The 12283-nt window shown below is 48.0% G+C and overlaps 1 protein-coding gene across 2 annotated transcripts in view; it reads left to right on the top strand.

The window, feature by feature from the left end:
• ERICH6B (glutamate rich 6B) overlaps positions 1-12283 on the top strand; it is a 32281-nt gene that overhangs the window by 13837 nt on the left and 6161 nt on the right. For both annotated transcript variants that reach the window (XM_040541807.1, XM_040541813.1), the window contains exons 5-10: positions 1150-1281; positions 7956-8077; positions 9877-9981; positions 10201-10355; positions 11136-11200; positions 11771-11916. In XM_040541807.1, coding sequence (XP_040397741.1) covers positions 1150-1281; positions 7956-8077; positions 9877-9981; positions 10201-10355; positions 11136-11200; positions 11771-11916 — 725 coding nt within the window. The remainder of the gene's footprint in view (positions 1-1149; positions 1282-7955; positions 8078-9876; positions 9982-10200; positions 10356-11135; positions 11201-11770; positions 11917-12283) is intronic.

Raw genomic sequence — 12283 nt, 5'->3', positions numbered from 1 at the left:
ACAGAAGCAGTAAATTTAATCCCCCTTCCCCTCCCACCCTTCCACCCACTAAACTCACTTTATAACTAAAACATGATGTTTAGGCTGTTTCAGTAATAGGAGAAGAGAGCTCTGGGGCTGTCAGTGGCAGGAGCAGCCCCAAGTCCACAGAAGATGCAGGTTCTGGTTTTTACACCATTTTTAGACTGTACCTCTGCCTGCACATGGTCCCAGGGATGCTAAAGGCCCACCGAGAGAAGCAAATGCTACTTGCTGGCGTGTGCATCCCGACCTAATCTTACTTAAACTGGCAAAAACCTGAAGCAGCTGCCCCTGCGTCCCGGGAGGACCATGACGGTAAAATCAATTTAAGTGCATGGAGGATCAAGCCTAGAAAACTACCATGTGAAGACTCCTACAGCAGTGCTCACTTGGCTGTAACAAGTGTCTCGTGCATTCGCTCATACAGGCAGCAAGAGCTGTCCTTTTACAGGAGGCCAGGAATAGAAACAGCGTGCTTTACTGCTATAAAGTGCCCAGAACAGTGATTTTTTTTTTTTTTTGTAGGCAAATGAAATTCATTTTTATTAGACCAATTGTAGTATACAGCTGGGGTGGAAAATGTGGTTTTGGCTGCAACAGCTCTTTCTCAGATCTGAAAGAAAGCAGCAAATGTGCCCAAATGCTCATCTGTTCCTTTCCATATATATTAAAGGATGCAAGTAAAAGTATTACCAGCCCAACCTCACTGCTGTCCTTGTGCCCTGCAACTGGAACCACAGCAAGTGGGATATTTAATGTATTCAGGTCTTGTTACACCCTGGCGAGGTGAGGAAGTGCATTTTCCAGACATTTTATAAGTGAACAAGTACTTGTGTCCCCATCTCATTCCCCCTTTAGTTGCCTCCTCCCAGGACCTCCAAGGGTCTCTTTGCTTTGGCATTTCCCTGCCAAGCAGAGTCATCAGCAAAGGAAGCTGCAGACCATGCTCATGGCCAGGAAATAGTTCAGGGCACAGTGCAGTGGGGTGCGAGTGACATCTGGGCAGCTGATAGTCACAGAAATGCAGCAGAATTTGGAGATACATGGTCCGTACTTCACACGGCTCCCCTTGAAAGTCACGACGACGTTGTGTCCTCATGCTTTGGGAATTTCTGCTCTTCCCTCCAGATGTGGTGGTGCTCCTCAGGGACACCAAGATGTCCTCCGAGGCAGAAGAGAGCAAGGAGCCAGCTGAAACCGAGGAAGAGGTGGGAGATGAGGAAGGAGAGGAAGATAACCAAGCAGAGATCTGTGAGCAAGGTACGGTGAGACCTTCACTTAATCACAGCAACCACGAGATAAATCTGAGCTTTCAAGATGCCCATCTGCCATTGATGATGGCCCTTTGAAAAGCCTAAGCTAAACTAGAAATTGTTTTGCTCATGAGGATGGCCAAACCACTGAAGTCCTGCTTTTGCCACCATGGATCAGGGATTAGCAATGCTTGGTGGTAATGGAGGACCAGAGATGCTGGATGCAGCCGTAATAAAAATGAGGAAGGAAATGTAAATTGGAGTATTTTTGTCAGAATACTAGAGGTAGCCTCTAGGAAAGGGTCGGGCAAATGCCTGGCAGCACCAGCCTTAGACCGGAGGGTCTCAGTCCTCTTCCTCACATGGCCTTCCTCCCCAGTTTCAATGGGTTCCAGTTCTGACCCACCTCAGATGGTGGGGCAAGGGGTGTCACAGACCATAAGAAGCAAGAAAAACACATGTTTCGGAGGAAGAAAACAGCTGGGAAATGGGATGAAAAAAAAAAGGAAAAGTGGGAATCTGAGAAAGAGCACAAGAAATACGGGATAAGAGAAGTAAAACAATATCAGTATCTGTGGAGAAATTAATGGAAAACTCAGGAGGAAAGACCCCGGGAGCAGAGGAAAACAAGAACAGGGGTTAGGAGAGAAGTGGGGAAGGAAGGTGGAAAAGCAGAAGGAGAGACATTGAAGGGGGAGGTGGATATAAACTAAAGAAGCAAAGCCGAGCAGAGAAGAAATTTATCTGGAAAGCCAAGTGGAAGCTGAAAAGCAGAGAGACTGATGCCAGAGAGCCGGCGGGGGATAGACTCAGCAAGATGATTTTGCTTGTTGTTCATTGAAAGTTCAGTGGTAAAATGTAGCAGAAAACGTAACTCCTCTTTTCTTCTTCTGTCTGGGTATCTGCAGTCCTCAGAGGCTGCGAAAGAAAGGGCTGGGACAGCAAAGCACTTCCTTTCTGTTCTGGATAAAAAGCACTTGCACAGGGGAGAAAAGGGGAAAGGGCAGAAAGAGGAGAATCTTGCTTGTCTGTTTTCCTTTTTTTTTTTTTTAAATTAATTTATTTGGAAGTTTTCATTTTCACAACAGTCCCACTGGCTTTGGCACACGTTTCTGCGCTCGGCGTGAGGCCTGCTCCAGCGCTGGGTGCCGAGCAAACCACGAGGCACCACAGCAGAGCTGCTGCCTGGGCTCCCCCGCTTTGCCCACCCCAAGCCTCTCCATCTCCTATCAGTGGGGTGCAGCAGCTTGAAATCTGCAGGAGGATGCCTGGAAGATTTCCCCCACCCCGCAGCTCATCCCCCCATCCCTACGGTTGCTTGTCAGCCGTTCATATAAATAGGATTAACATCCGCAGTTACACTGAGCTAGGTTGCAAATTACGCGGGCTATCAAGCCTCGTGCTTCAGGGCATACGCTGATTACCATCGGAGGGGCAAAAATGAGTTTTTCCAATAACAGAATATTGCATGATTGACTGGGGACATTACAGGGCAGAGCGGATTAGCCTCTGCCATCAGTATCAGTTACGTGTCATTACTGCATCAAAGCACCAGACGTAGGCGAGCCACTTCCATCCGGGCCGCGCTGCAGGTGGCTGGGTCTGGAGGAGCAGGGTCAATTGTTAAAGCCACTGCTGGTTTCTAAGCCTGCTATAAAACGTGCCTCCAGCAAGCTGCACCCCCTTGCTTCTGCTGCTTGCCTCCCGGGCAGCACGCCGCATGCCTTTGGCTCGCTAGAGGAGTTCGCCCTCCTTCCCTTGCCCTCTTATGGCCAGATTCAGCCCTGCAGGATCCAGCTGTCCCCAGCCCATCACCCTCTGTTTTTTTTTTCCCCTAACCCAAATGATATTCCTCTGGCACTGGTTTCTGTGGCTCGGAGCCAAGGGCTGAATCCTGCAGTACAATATAGAGGCCGCAGCTGTAAAACATCATCCTACACCTTCATTTTTTTACAAATCCAAATCACACGTGGGTTCCTGGAGCTCATGGGTCTGTGGCTTTGCAGCCACAGAAAAGACCAGTTCCTGCAAAACCCGGGAGCATCTCTTGGCGTCTCCCAACTCTGATGGGACTGAGAGGTACTGGAGGAGCTGCTGCAACTGGTGGGCTGGGTGGTATTGAAGTGCTGGGGCATCTGACTGCTTGTGCTACACCTGGGCATGGAAGATAAGACCATCCAGGCTGGTTTTCCCCACCCTGCTGAGATGACACTGGGTCAGAAGCTGCTATGGGCAAAGAGCAATGAGGTTGGCCATGGGGGATGTCCTCCTCAGGAGTCTTTCTGATGATCGGTGCCCCAGGAAGGGATGGTCCTGACTGAAGGGTCTGCTGACCCTACCCTTATGGTGCTTCCAGGGGCTTGTGAGAGGGACTGCAGTCCCCCTTAGCTCTCTGCTATGGATGAACAGCTTTGCCCACACTCCACTTTCAGACCATCTCATTTCCTTCGTCTTGGCAGCAAATGACTGTCTCATTTGAATGGAAGAGCTAGAATTGACAGAAAATCCAAAATAAGAAACAATTAGCAGCAAAACTTTTAATTCCCCATTCTAAGCTATTTCTAAGTGTTAGCTCTTATTTATTGAACGGGCTTGACATTTAGACAGTTCCTTTTAATGCTAATAGTGTTGATTACCACGTTGAATCCCACTGCTTTGAGGAAACTGCTGCTCAGTATTCAGAGCTGCCAAGTTCCCCCTGCACAGAAAAGCTTGCTTTTTCTTCATGAGAAATATGTATTATTCAGCACGACCACATTAAAATAAGGCAATCAAGGGAGTTAGGAACCTGAGCCAGCAAGGGCAGCCTAGGCACAAGGTGTATGGCTGTGGGGTGCCCAGCTTTTATTTATTCATTATATTTTTATAATGATATATAAATAAAAAATATTTATAATTTGAAAATATATCATATAATACATAACACACATAAATAAATAAATAGACAAATATTATTTATGTTTTAGCCTTTCCATGGCTAAACAACCTCTCTAGCACCAGTGGGATGGGGCCAGCACACTGAGGAGGAGGAGGGGGTGGTAGGGGTAGTCAGAACAGGGAAGGGAGAGAGAGAGGAAGAGGAAGGGGAAGGGGAAGGGGAAGGGGAAGGGGAAGGGGAAGGGGAAGGGGAAGGGGAAGGGGAAGGGGAAGGGGAAGGGGAAGGGGAAAGGGAAGGGGAAGGGGAAGGGGAAGGGGAAGGGGAAGGGGAAGGGGAAGGGGAAGGGGAAGGGGGAGGGGGAGGGGAAGCGGGAGGGGAAGGGGAAGGGGGAGGGGAATGGGAAGGGGAATGGGAAGGGGAAGGGGAAGGGGAAGGGGAAGGGGAAGGGGAAGGGGAAGGGGAAGAGGAAGGGGAAGAGGAGGAAAAGGAAGAGGAAGAGGAAGAGGAAGAGGAAGAGGAAGAGGAAGAGGAAGAGGAAGAGGAAGAGGAAGAGGAAGAGGAAGAGGAAGAGGAAGAGGAAGAGGAAGAGGAAGAGGAAGAGGGGAGGGGGAGGGGGGGGGGAAGAGGAGGAGAAAGAAGAAGGAGGAGGAGGAGGAGGAGGAGGAGGAGGAGGAGGAGGAGGAGGAGAAAGAGGAGGAGGAGAGGAGGAGGAGGAGGAGGAGGAGGAGGAGGAGGAGGAGGAAGAGGTTTTCTACTCTTGCCCACTTGCAGTTTGCACTCTTGTTTCAGGACTCTGCTTCCTCCATCTCCATACAGAGCCAAACACAGCAGGAACTCCTTCCTAATGGAAATCTAGGGGCAAGATTTTTTTTTTCCCCATAACAATCACTATCAGATTATTTTCTTCGGTGTGTGTAATAGAGCTTTTTGTGCTCCCTCTCCTGCAGATCAATCGAACAGACAGGTGTCTGATTGCCCTCCTGTTTCAATGTATATCATCATTACTCCTTTCGGAGCTGCTGCAAAATAGCACAAGTGTCAATACGAACAGAATTCAGCCTTACATCTGCTTTAGATAAGGCTTTATAGGTAAAAATGGTAGGTTTTCAGAAAATAAGCCTCACCTCCACATTACGGAGCGCACAATGTCAACACGAGGCTGCTCGGGAGATGCGGCCGCCTCCAGAAATAGGGCAGGCCGGTAAATGCTGAGAGTGACAAGCCAGCCTGCTCTGACAAGCTTTGCCAAGGGCTAGCTGAGTGTGAGGAGATTACCATGGTCTGGGGAGCAGAGATACTTGAGCTCAGTAATTTCCCCCGGGGCGTGATTACCTTGTAATAGCCACTATTCCCTCATCCTCATTTCTCGCTGGAGACGAGGTGCAGAGTTAGGCTCCTGGCTCGTATCCATCAGCTGGTAAAGAGCCAAGGCAGGAGTTTTAAGGCAACCTTGGAAAGGTGCATAGGGACAGAAATGTATATGAGGTCCTGTCATTAACATCCTGAGCTTTCAGCCAGAAGAAGCTCTTATATGTTGTGCAACTGAAGTGTTCCAATGTTTGTAGTGTTTTTTTTGTTTTGTTTTGTTTTGTTTTTTTTTACTAGGGGAAAGCCTGAGTGAATCAAATCTGGACATTCAAGACAATGTGTATCTGCTTTTTGTTGCTCTCCCTTCATTTGTAACCATGCATAATAAGCAGAAGAGGAGGTATTTTCTCTGGGTGCTACTTTGGAACAATAGAAAAACCAAGATGACCCAGGTCACGCCAGAGGAAAGTGAGCTGAGTGCCACCAAATATCTTGTTCTGAGACACAGCCACTTGATGTCCCTGAAGGCCAGAAGGACTGGACTGGCTTCCCCAGGTCCCAGAGCTGGCCATGGGAGGAGATGGTGCGAGTCCGGTGTCTGCAGGAGTCCCTTTTGCTATGGGACACACATACCCATAGAGGACAGCCAGCACACGGGTGGGGTGGTGCTGGCCCTCGGTCACTACGGCCTGCTTCAGGGCTCCCAGTGATGGTCACAGAGGTCACTGCTTCATCTTGCACAGCGGAGATATCTCCCAAGAAGAGGTCCATGCTCTGAAGTGGTTGGCCTACAGGGGCTTTCTCTTTGGGAGCTAAAGGAAGAGGGGATGCAGCTGCCCTTGGGTCTTGGTGGTAGTGCTTTTAAGCTGAAAATCATGCCTGGTGTGTTCAGCCTGGAAAGCCACCAAGTTGGTGTATCTCTGTGATGCAGGGGGCTGTGTCAGAAGCTACGCTGGGCAGCAAAGACACCTCGGGCTATATGTAAGCTGCTTTGCCTTAGTGGCCAGGCGTGAACGTAAGAATGACTGCAAGGGGTGAGCCCAGAATTGCGCCTGGCCCAGCGTCCTGCCCTGGACAGGAGCCAGCAGATGCTCGGGAAGAAATACAAAAATAGAGCCAAAATTTGTTTGTATGCTTCCCAGAATACCCTCTCATCCCTTGGTGATCTGAGACTCAGGAGCTCCTTGCACTGTAGACCCCATCTCTGCGTTTAATAGCCCTTGATGGATCCTTCTCCCATCGATTAGCTAACACCCTATTGAACCAGTGCAGACTTTAAATAGCCACCGTACCCCGTGGCAAGGAGGACCGCAGCTAAAAAGAATCTCTTCTGTTTATTTTGAGCTTGCCACTTGATAGTTTTCTCTGGCGATCACCCTTTTCTTTTGAAGAGCACTGAATGATGTGAACAGCTGTTCCCCAGTCACGCCACTCTTCCCATCTCAAAACTCCGTCATATTTCTTCTTCAGTCGTTTTTCTTCCAAGATAAAAAAGTCTTAATCTATTCAGTCGTTCCCTGAATGGAGGCCCTTTTATGCCTTTGATCATCTTCAATTGCCTTTCTCTGTAGCTTTTCTATTTCTTCTGTATCATATTTGAGATTGGTGAATCAGGACTGCACAATAGCATTCAAGAGATGGGAGCCCATGGATTTATACGGCAGCATAATGATTTCCTCTGTTTTGCTCTCTACCCCTAATAATTCCTAGCTTTCTGTTTGCTTTTTTGATTGCTGCTGAGCATTGAGCTGACATTTGCATAGAGCTATCTATTATAACCCAAAAATTCCATTCCCAGGTGGAAATAGCCACCTCAGAGCCCATTATTTTGTATGTAAAGCTAGGATTGTCTTTTCCCATGCGCATCACTTTACATTTATCTACATCAGATTTTACCTGTGATTTTATTATCCTATTCAGTGCCAGGGGGGTCTTTCTGTAACTCTTCGCAGTCAGCTCGTTGCCTCAGCCGCCCTGAATATCATCAGCAAAATTCTCCTCTCTCTGCTCACCTCTATTTGAGATTACTTTTGAACACTTTGAAAATACATGGGACAGCGTTTAGGCTAAGAGAGCAGCTTCCTCTCCGAAATTTGAAGTGCCAGGTCCCAAGAAGAGGGTAGAAATGCAGCCTCCCAAACTTTCTGGATGTCACTGGAGGTTAGTTGGTGCTTCTGGGAATGGATGGCGATGTGCCTAACTAGCACGTCTCCCTCTCCCCACTGCACAAAGAGATGGGGGGGTGATGTTACTTGCTGGATTGTGCATCTGCCCCCTCCTCCAGACTGTACGGGACCAACAGTAGACCCGATGGTGGCCCTTTTTCCTGGGCCCTGGCACAAATAGGCATACAAATGCCCTGGGGACCCAGGAGAGGAGGCAGAAGGGAAGCATTGGATGGTGAAGCCTTTATCTGAGAAAAGTGCTTCACACAAATCTGTGAGCTGTGGGTGCTGATGAATAACAGCTAACCAGCAGCTGTTCCCTGCAAAAAGCTGTGTGTGAGCCTGTCGAGCTTGCTCAGGGAAGTCCAAGGGCAGAGTCAGAGGAGGAACCACTGTCCGGCGGAGAAGAGCACGAGGATGACGGGACGGCAGCTCTCCTCCATACAGATGAGGTGAGGTTAGCATGAGGACCAGAAATTACTGTGACAAGCACTTTTTTGGTGTGGTTTGGTTTGTTTTTTTGTTGCTGTTGTTCCGAGGAGCAGTGCCCAGCTGGAATGGGTGCCGGGTGACCTCTAGGATAACAACAAGGGGCACCTCTTTCTCCTAAAGGTATCTTTGTTGAGGGGAAGAGGGTGGATAATTGCCACTGCTATTTGTAGGCAAAAGGAGTCGGGCTGAGCACCACTCCAGCAATGGAAAAGAGCACAAAATTAATTCACCCAAGGGAAAAAAAAAAAAAAAAATGAACATCTTTAGTGGAGGGTTCCTCATCCCTGTCTAGCAGTGCACGTCTGAGACACAGGGTCACATGGAGTGTGCCTCCATCTGGCCATCAGAGACTTTCAGATGGGCTTGTTTCCCTCTCCTGCCAACCCTGGTGATTTCTCGTGGCTGTATCTAGAGACAAGAGGTGCAGGATTGGTCCGCTCTGGTGAGATGTCTTTCAAAAAGGTGAATGGACACTCCTCAAGTTGCAAGTGGTTTTCAAGGGAGAAGGAAAGGTAATGTTTTTTTCTCTAATAACTTATCTGAGAGTAAAAATTGCTCAAAAGGGCAGCAGCTCCTCCCTTTAAGAGACTTAGGCTTGACCATCCTAAAGATTGACAAAGAAAGAAAAGAACAAGCAGCAGTGGCTGGGGAACAAAGTGTCTCGGGCTGTGCTAAGCGCCTGTGTCTCCAGCCAAAGGGCAAGGGGCTTCATGCCTGGTTTGTTCAAGGTTAAATCTGGGGGCTTGAATTCTCCTGTGGGGTACCCAATACCAACCAGCTGCTGGAGAACCAGGCAAGCTTGGTGTGCTCTGCAGCAATATGGGTTATAGAAACCATCCCTTTGGTTGATGTTAAAAATGTCCCATTTCATTCGGTCAGAACTGGAGGGTCTTTGCTTTCCTCTTGCAAGGGGAAGCTTTGAGGAGGAGCAAGTAACAAAAAATAACTCTTCTCACCACCAGACAGAGAGATGTGGATTGTAGTCAGAGCATGTCTCTTGCACAAGCAGCAGTGGCTGCAGCCAATATAGCTGGGCAAGCAAAAACCTTCAGTGCATGGAAAGCAACCTAGGGCAAGATGGTGTGTCTTCGGGTGACACCGCTGCTCAGAGCAGAAGACATCGGGACAAGTACTATAAATACATCAGAGAGGGAAAAGGCCCTTAAAGCTAGACTTAAGCCACTTCTGAGCAATTAACAAGAAAGAGAAGAGCTGATCACAAACGTTTCCACCACAAACAATTTGCAAACAGTTTTTTTTTCTTTCCAAAATGCAAACATCCCCATTTCCCTTGAAGTTTGTCTAAAAAACTGAGCACGTCTTGTATTTTTTTAATGTATTCTCTCCGGGTTTTGTTTTTAAAGAAGAAACAGGAGTTTTTAAAACTCATTTGAGCTTTATTTTGGTCTCTCTTTTTTTTTTTTTTCACTTTCTCAGTGCTTCACAGCATCTTAAAAGAAAGGCAAATTAAGTTGTTCCCATTTTCACATGAAAATCAATTAATACTTTTCCATTGAGGTCTTAGGAAGGAAGAGTGCACATAACAACTGCACTTATTTGGGAGCATACGTAAATAAATATAGCCTGAGTTTCCTGACTATTTATATATATGTATATATGCACAAAAATGAGAGATTTGGTGTTACACTGAATGCAGTGGGTTTGGTTGCTTTTATGGGAGCAGTCTAGATTCAATCCCAATTCACTTTAAAAAAATAAAAATAATGACCCTGATGCTGAATTTCCTTTGTCTTCTGAGGAAACTACTGTAACTGAAGAGCCTCCTGCAAGGTGCATCTTTTGCAGCACACCTGAGAAGCCAATCCCAACAGTGGCTGACCTGAAGGAGCAAACTCAGGAAGAAGTGAGTCTACTGGTATGGTGTGACGATGCCTTCTGTATAAATAGCTCTTTTTTTTTTTTTTTTCATGGCAAAAGGGAGAGCAACCACTTCATGGCAGAGGCAGAGAGGAAGGGATGAAGCCGGTGGGTGGAGGGAGCTGAAGGGTGAGGGGGGGGTTCCTGGTCCTCCCAGGAGCCTGTTCCCAGCCCCACGGCTCCTGACAGGTGCTGCACCCCACAGCTCTTTTGCTGCCGGAGCTACAGGAAGGTATTTGACACTGCCATCCAAGACCTGATGAGCGAAGATGAAGCAGAGGAAGAGACGGATGCTGCTCCCCACGCCAACCCTTTCCAGGCTGAGCTGCGGAGTAGCATCAAGGAGAAGCTGCTGCAACAGTAAGGAAATCGGAGAGACTGGCCGGGGCACACTCACCTCACCACAGAGGGCCTGGACCAGGCCACATCACTTGAGTTATCTGTCCTTCGTTGCTGTTTTCCCTTTTCTCCCACCGTTTTGGTCCTCTGGGGTCTGACTTGTAAGTCTCAGCAGATCTTCATGGGATCGGCAGCGCATGCCGAATTCCCCTCAGGTGCAGAAGGACAATACGAGGTCTGAATGCCACACAGGGCATCTCTGGGTGGGATTTGATTTGAGCCTTTTGGGCTGTCTGTGGGGTCTGCAGGGTGCAGCAGTGTAAGTGGCATGCAGCACGTGGTCCTGCCAGCCAAATTTCCCCCTGAATTACAAAAGTAATTCAGTCAGGGGCACAACATGTAGGTGAAGCCAGGCCTGCGGACCAGCGAAATGTGTGTTGAGCTGTGTGAGCAGGAGGTCCTCAGGGCTGGGACTCACCCCTGCAAGCCCACAGCCATGCCCTCACCCATCACCTGCAGCTTCCCTGCACAAAGGGCAGGGAAACGGGCATTTCTACTGCACTGCTCATCAGATATGCAAGGAGATGTGTGCCCCGTCTCGCCTCTTCAGCTACAAAAGCCATCCATGATGACAAGCTCATATGCAGTCATCCCCATTGCTTCAGGTGAATCCTCCTGAAATAACATCACAAGATACCTTTTTTCCCCTTAGATTTTGTGGGTAGTAACATCAGCCAACAATTTGATCGTATTTTCAACCTCCGTTGTTATTTTTGTTTGTTTGTTTGCTTTTAATCTTAGGTTGGATAAGGGAGGCTTTGAGAGCTACAGGGAACTACTTCAGCAGTACCTGAGATTTGTTGCCTGTAAGTACCTTTGCTAGCGAGCTGCTGCAATCACTGGGCTTGATTTGGAGCCAGAAGCACACAGCAGCTTCAGGGCACCCAGAGAAGAAGCAGGGATTGCAGCCCTTCATGTAGTAAAAGGTGCCGTAATCCTAATGAGGGGTGGTCAGGGACCTTTGTAGTTACACAAAACACGGGTCCACGTAATTCCCTGTCTGTGAGGCCTGTCAGCTACATGCTGTACGTATGAGAGGAGCAGGGGAGGGTGCAGAAGAAACTTGCTAGCCCATGTCTAGTCCAGCCTTCGCTATAAGCAATTCTCAGCTGGATGGGTCATTGTTTCTAGCAAGGAGATCCCTCACATCTCTTAGGAAAACCATCCTACAGCATTACAGAGCCTACCCCACCCTATTTAGGCTAGATTTTCCCTTCCCACTTGTTTCTTCTCAAACAAAGCAAAAGATGCAAAAACTCCCCAACCCTTCCCTCAATTCCCTCTCCTTTCCAAATAATCCAATACAAAAAGCTTGGAGAAACAGACCTACATCGTTTTCCTCAACACCAACCTTCTAATTTGATTTTTTTTTTCAGGGACCAGAATCTCTTTCAGACTCTCAAAACCAAATGAATACACTGTCAGACCAAAGACTGTCCCTTCCAAAAAGCACCAAGCAACATCAGCACCTACAGAAGACCTTTTCGAGATGGACTGTGATTGTGTTGCAGAGCACCTGAAGGTGGGCGTAGCCTGTTGGAGCTCTTCTCGTTGCTTTTCAGGCAGGAATTATAGAGAGCTGTATGGTGTTTAGTGTGCTCGTATCCCATAAGAGTCATGTTTTTTCCAGTAAAGTGCATTTAGACACCACTTATAGCGCATTTAGATACCACTTATGAGATATGGAGAAGATGCTGATTCAGCAAAATGTTGAAATGTTTATCAGCGAGTGCACCACGTCGATGGGACATTCCTGCCTGTGGCTGTTGAAAGATGAACTTAGTCAGGCGTTTGTGGATGGGGTGGAAAGTTGAGCCTGGCATCCCTGGAGGTTTACAAGGATGATGTCCATGTGTAAATGTTTTACTTCAGGACCATCCTGTGCAGCT

Source organism: Cygnus olor, chromosome 1, assembly GCF_009769625.2.
Source record: "Cygnus olor isolate bCygOlo1 chromosome 1, bCygOlo1.pri.v2, whole genome shotgun sequence".
Classification (NCBI taxonomy): domain Eukaryota; kingdom Metazoa; phylum Chordata; class Aves; order Anseriformes; family Anatidae; genus Cygnus; species Cygnus olor.
This window is presented reverse-complemented; position numbering and strand designations above follow the sequence as displayed.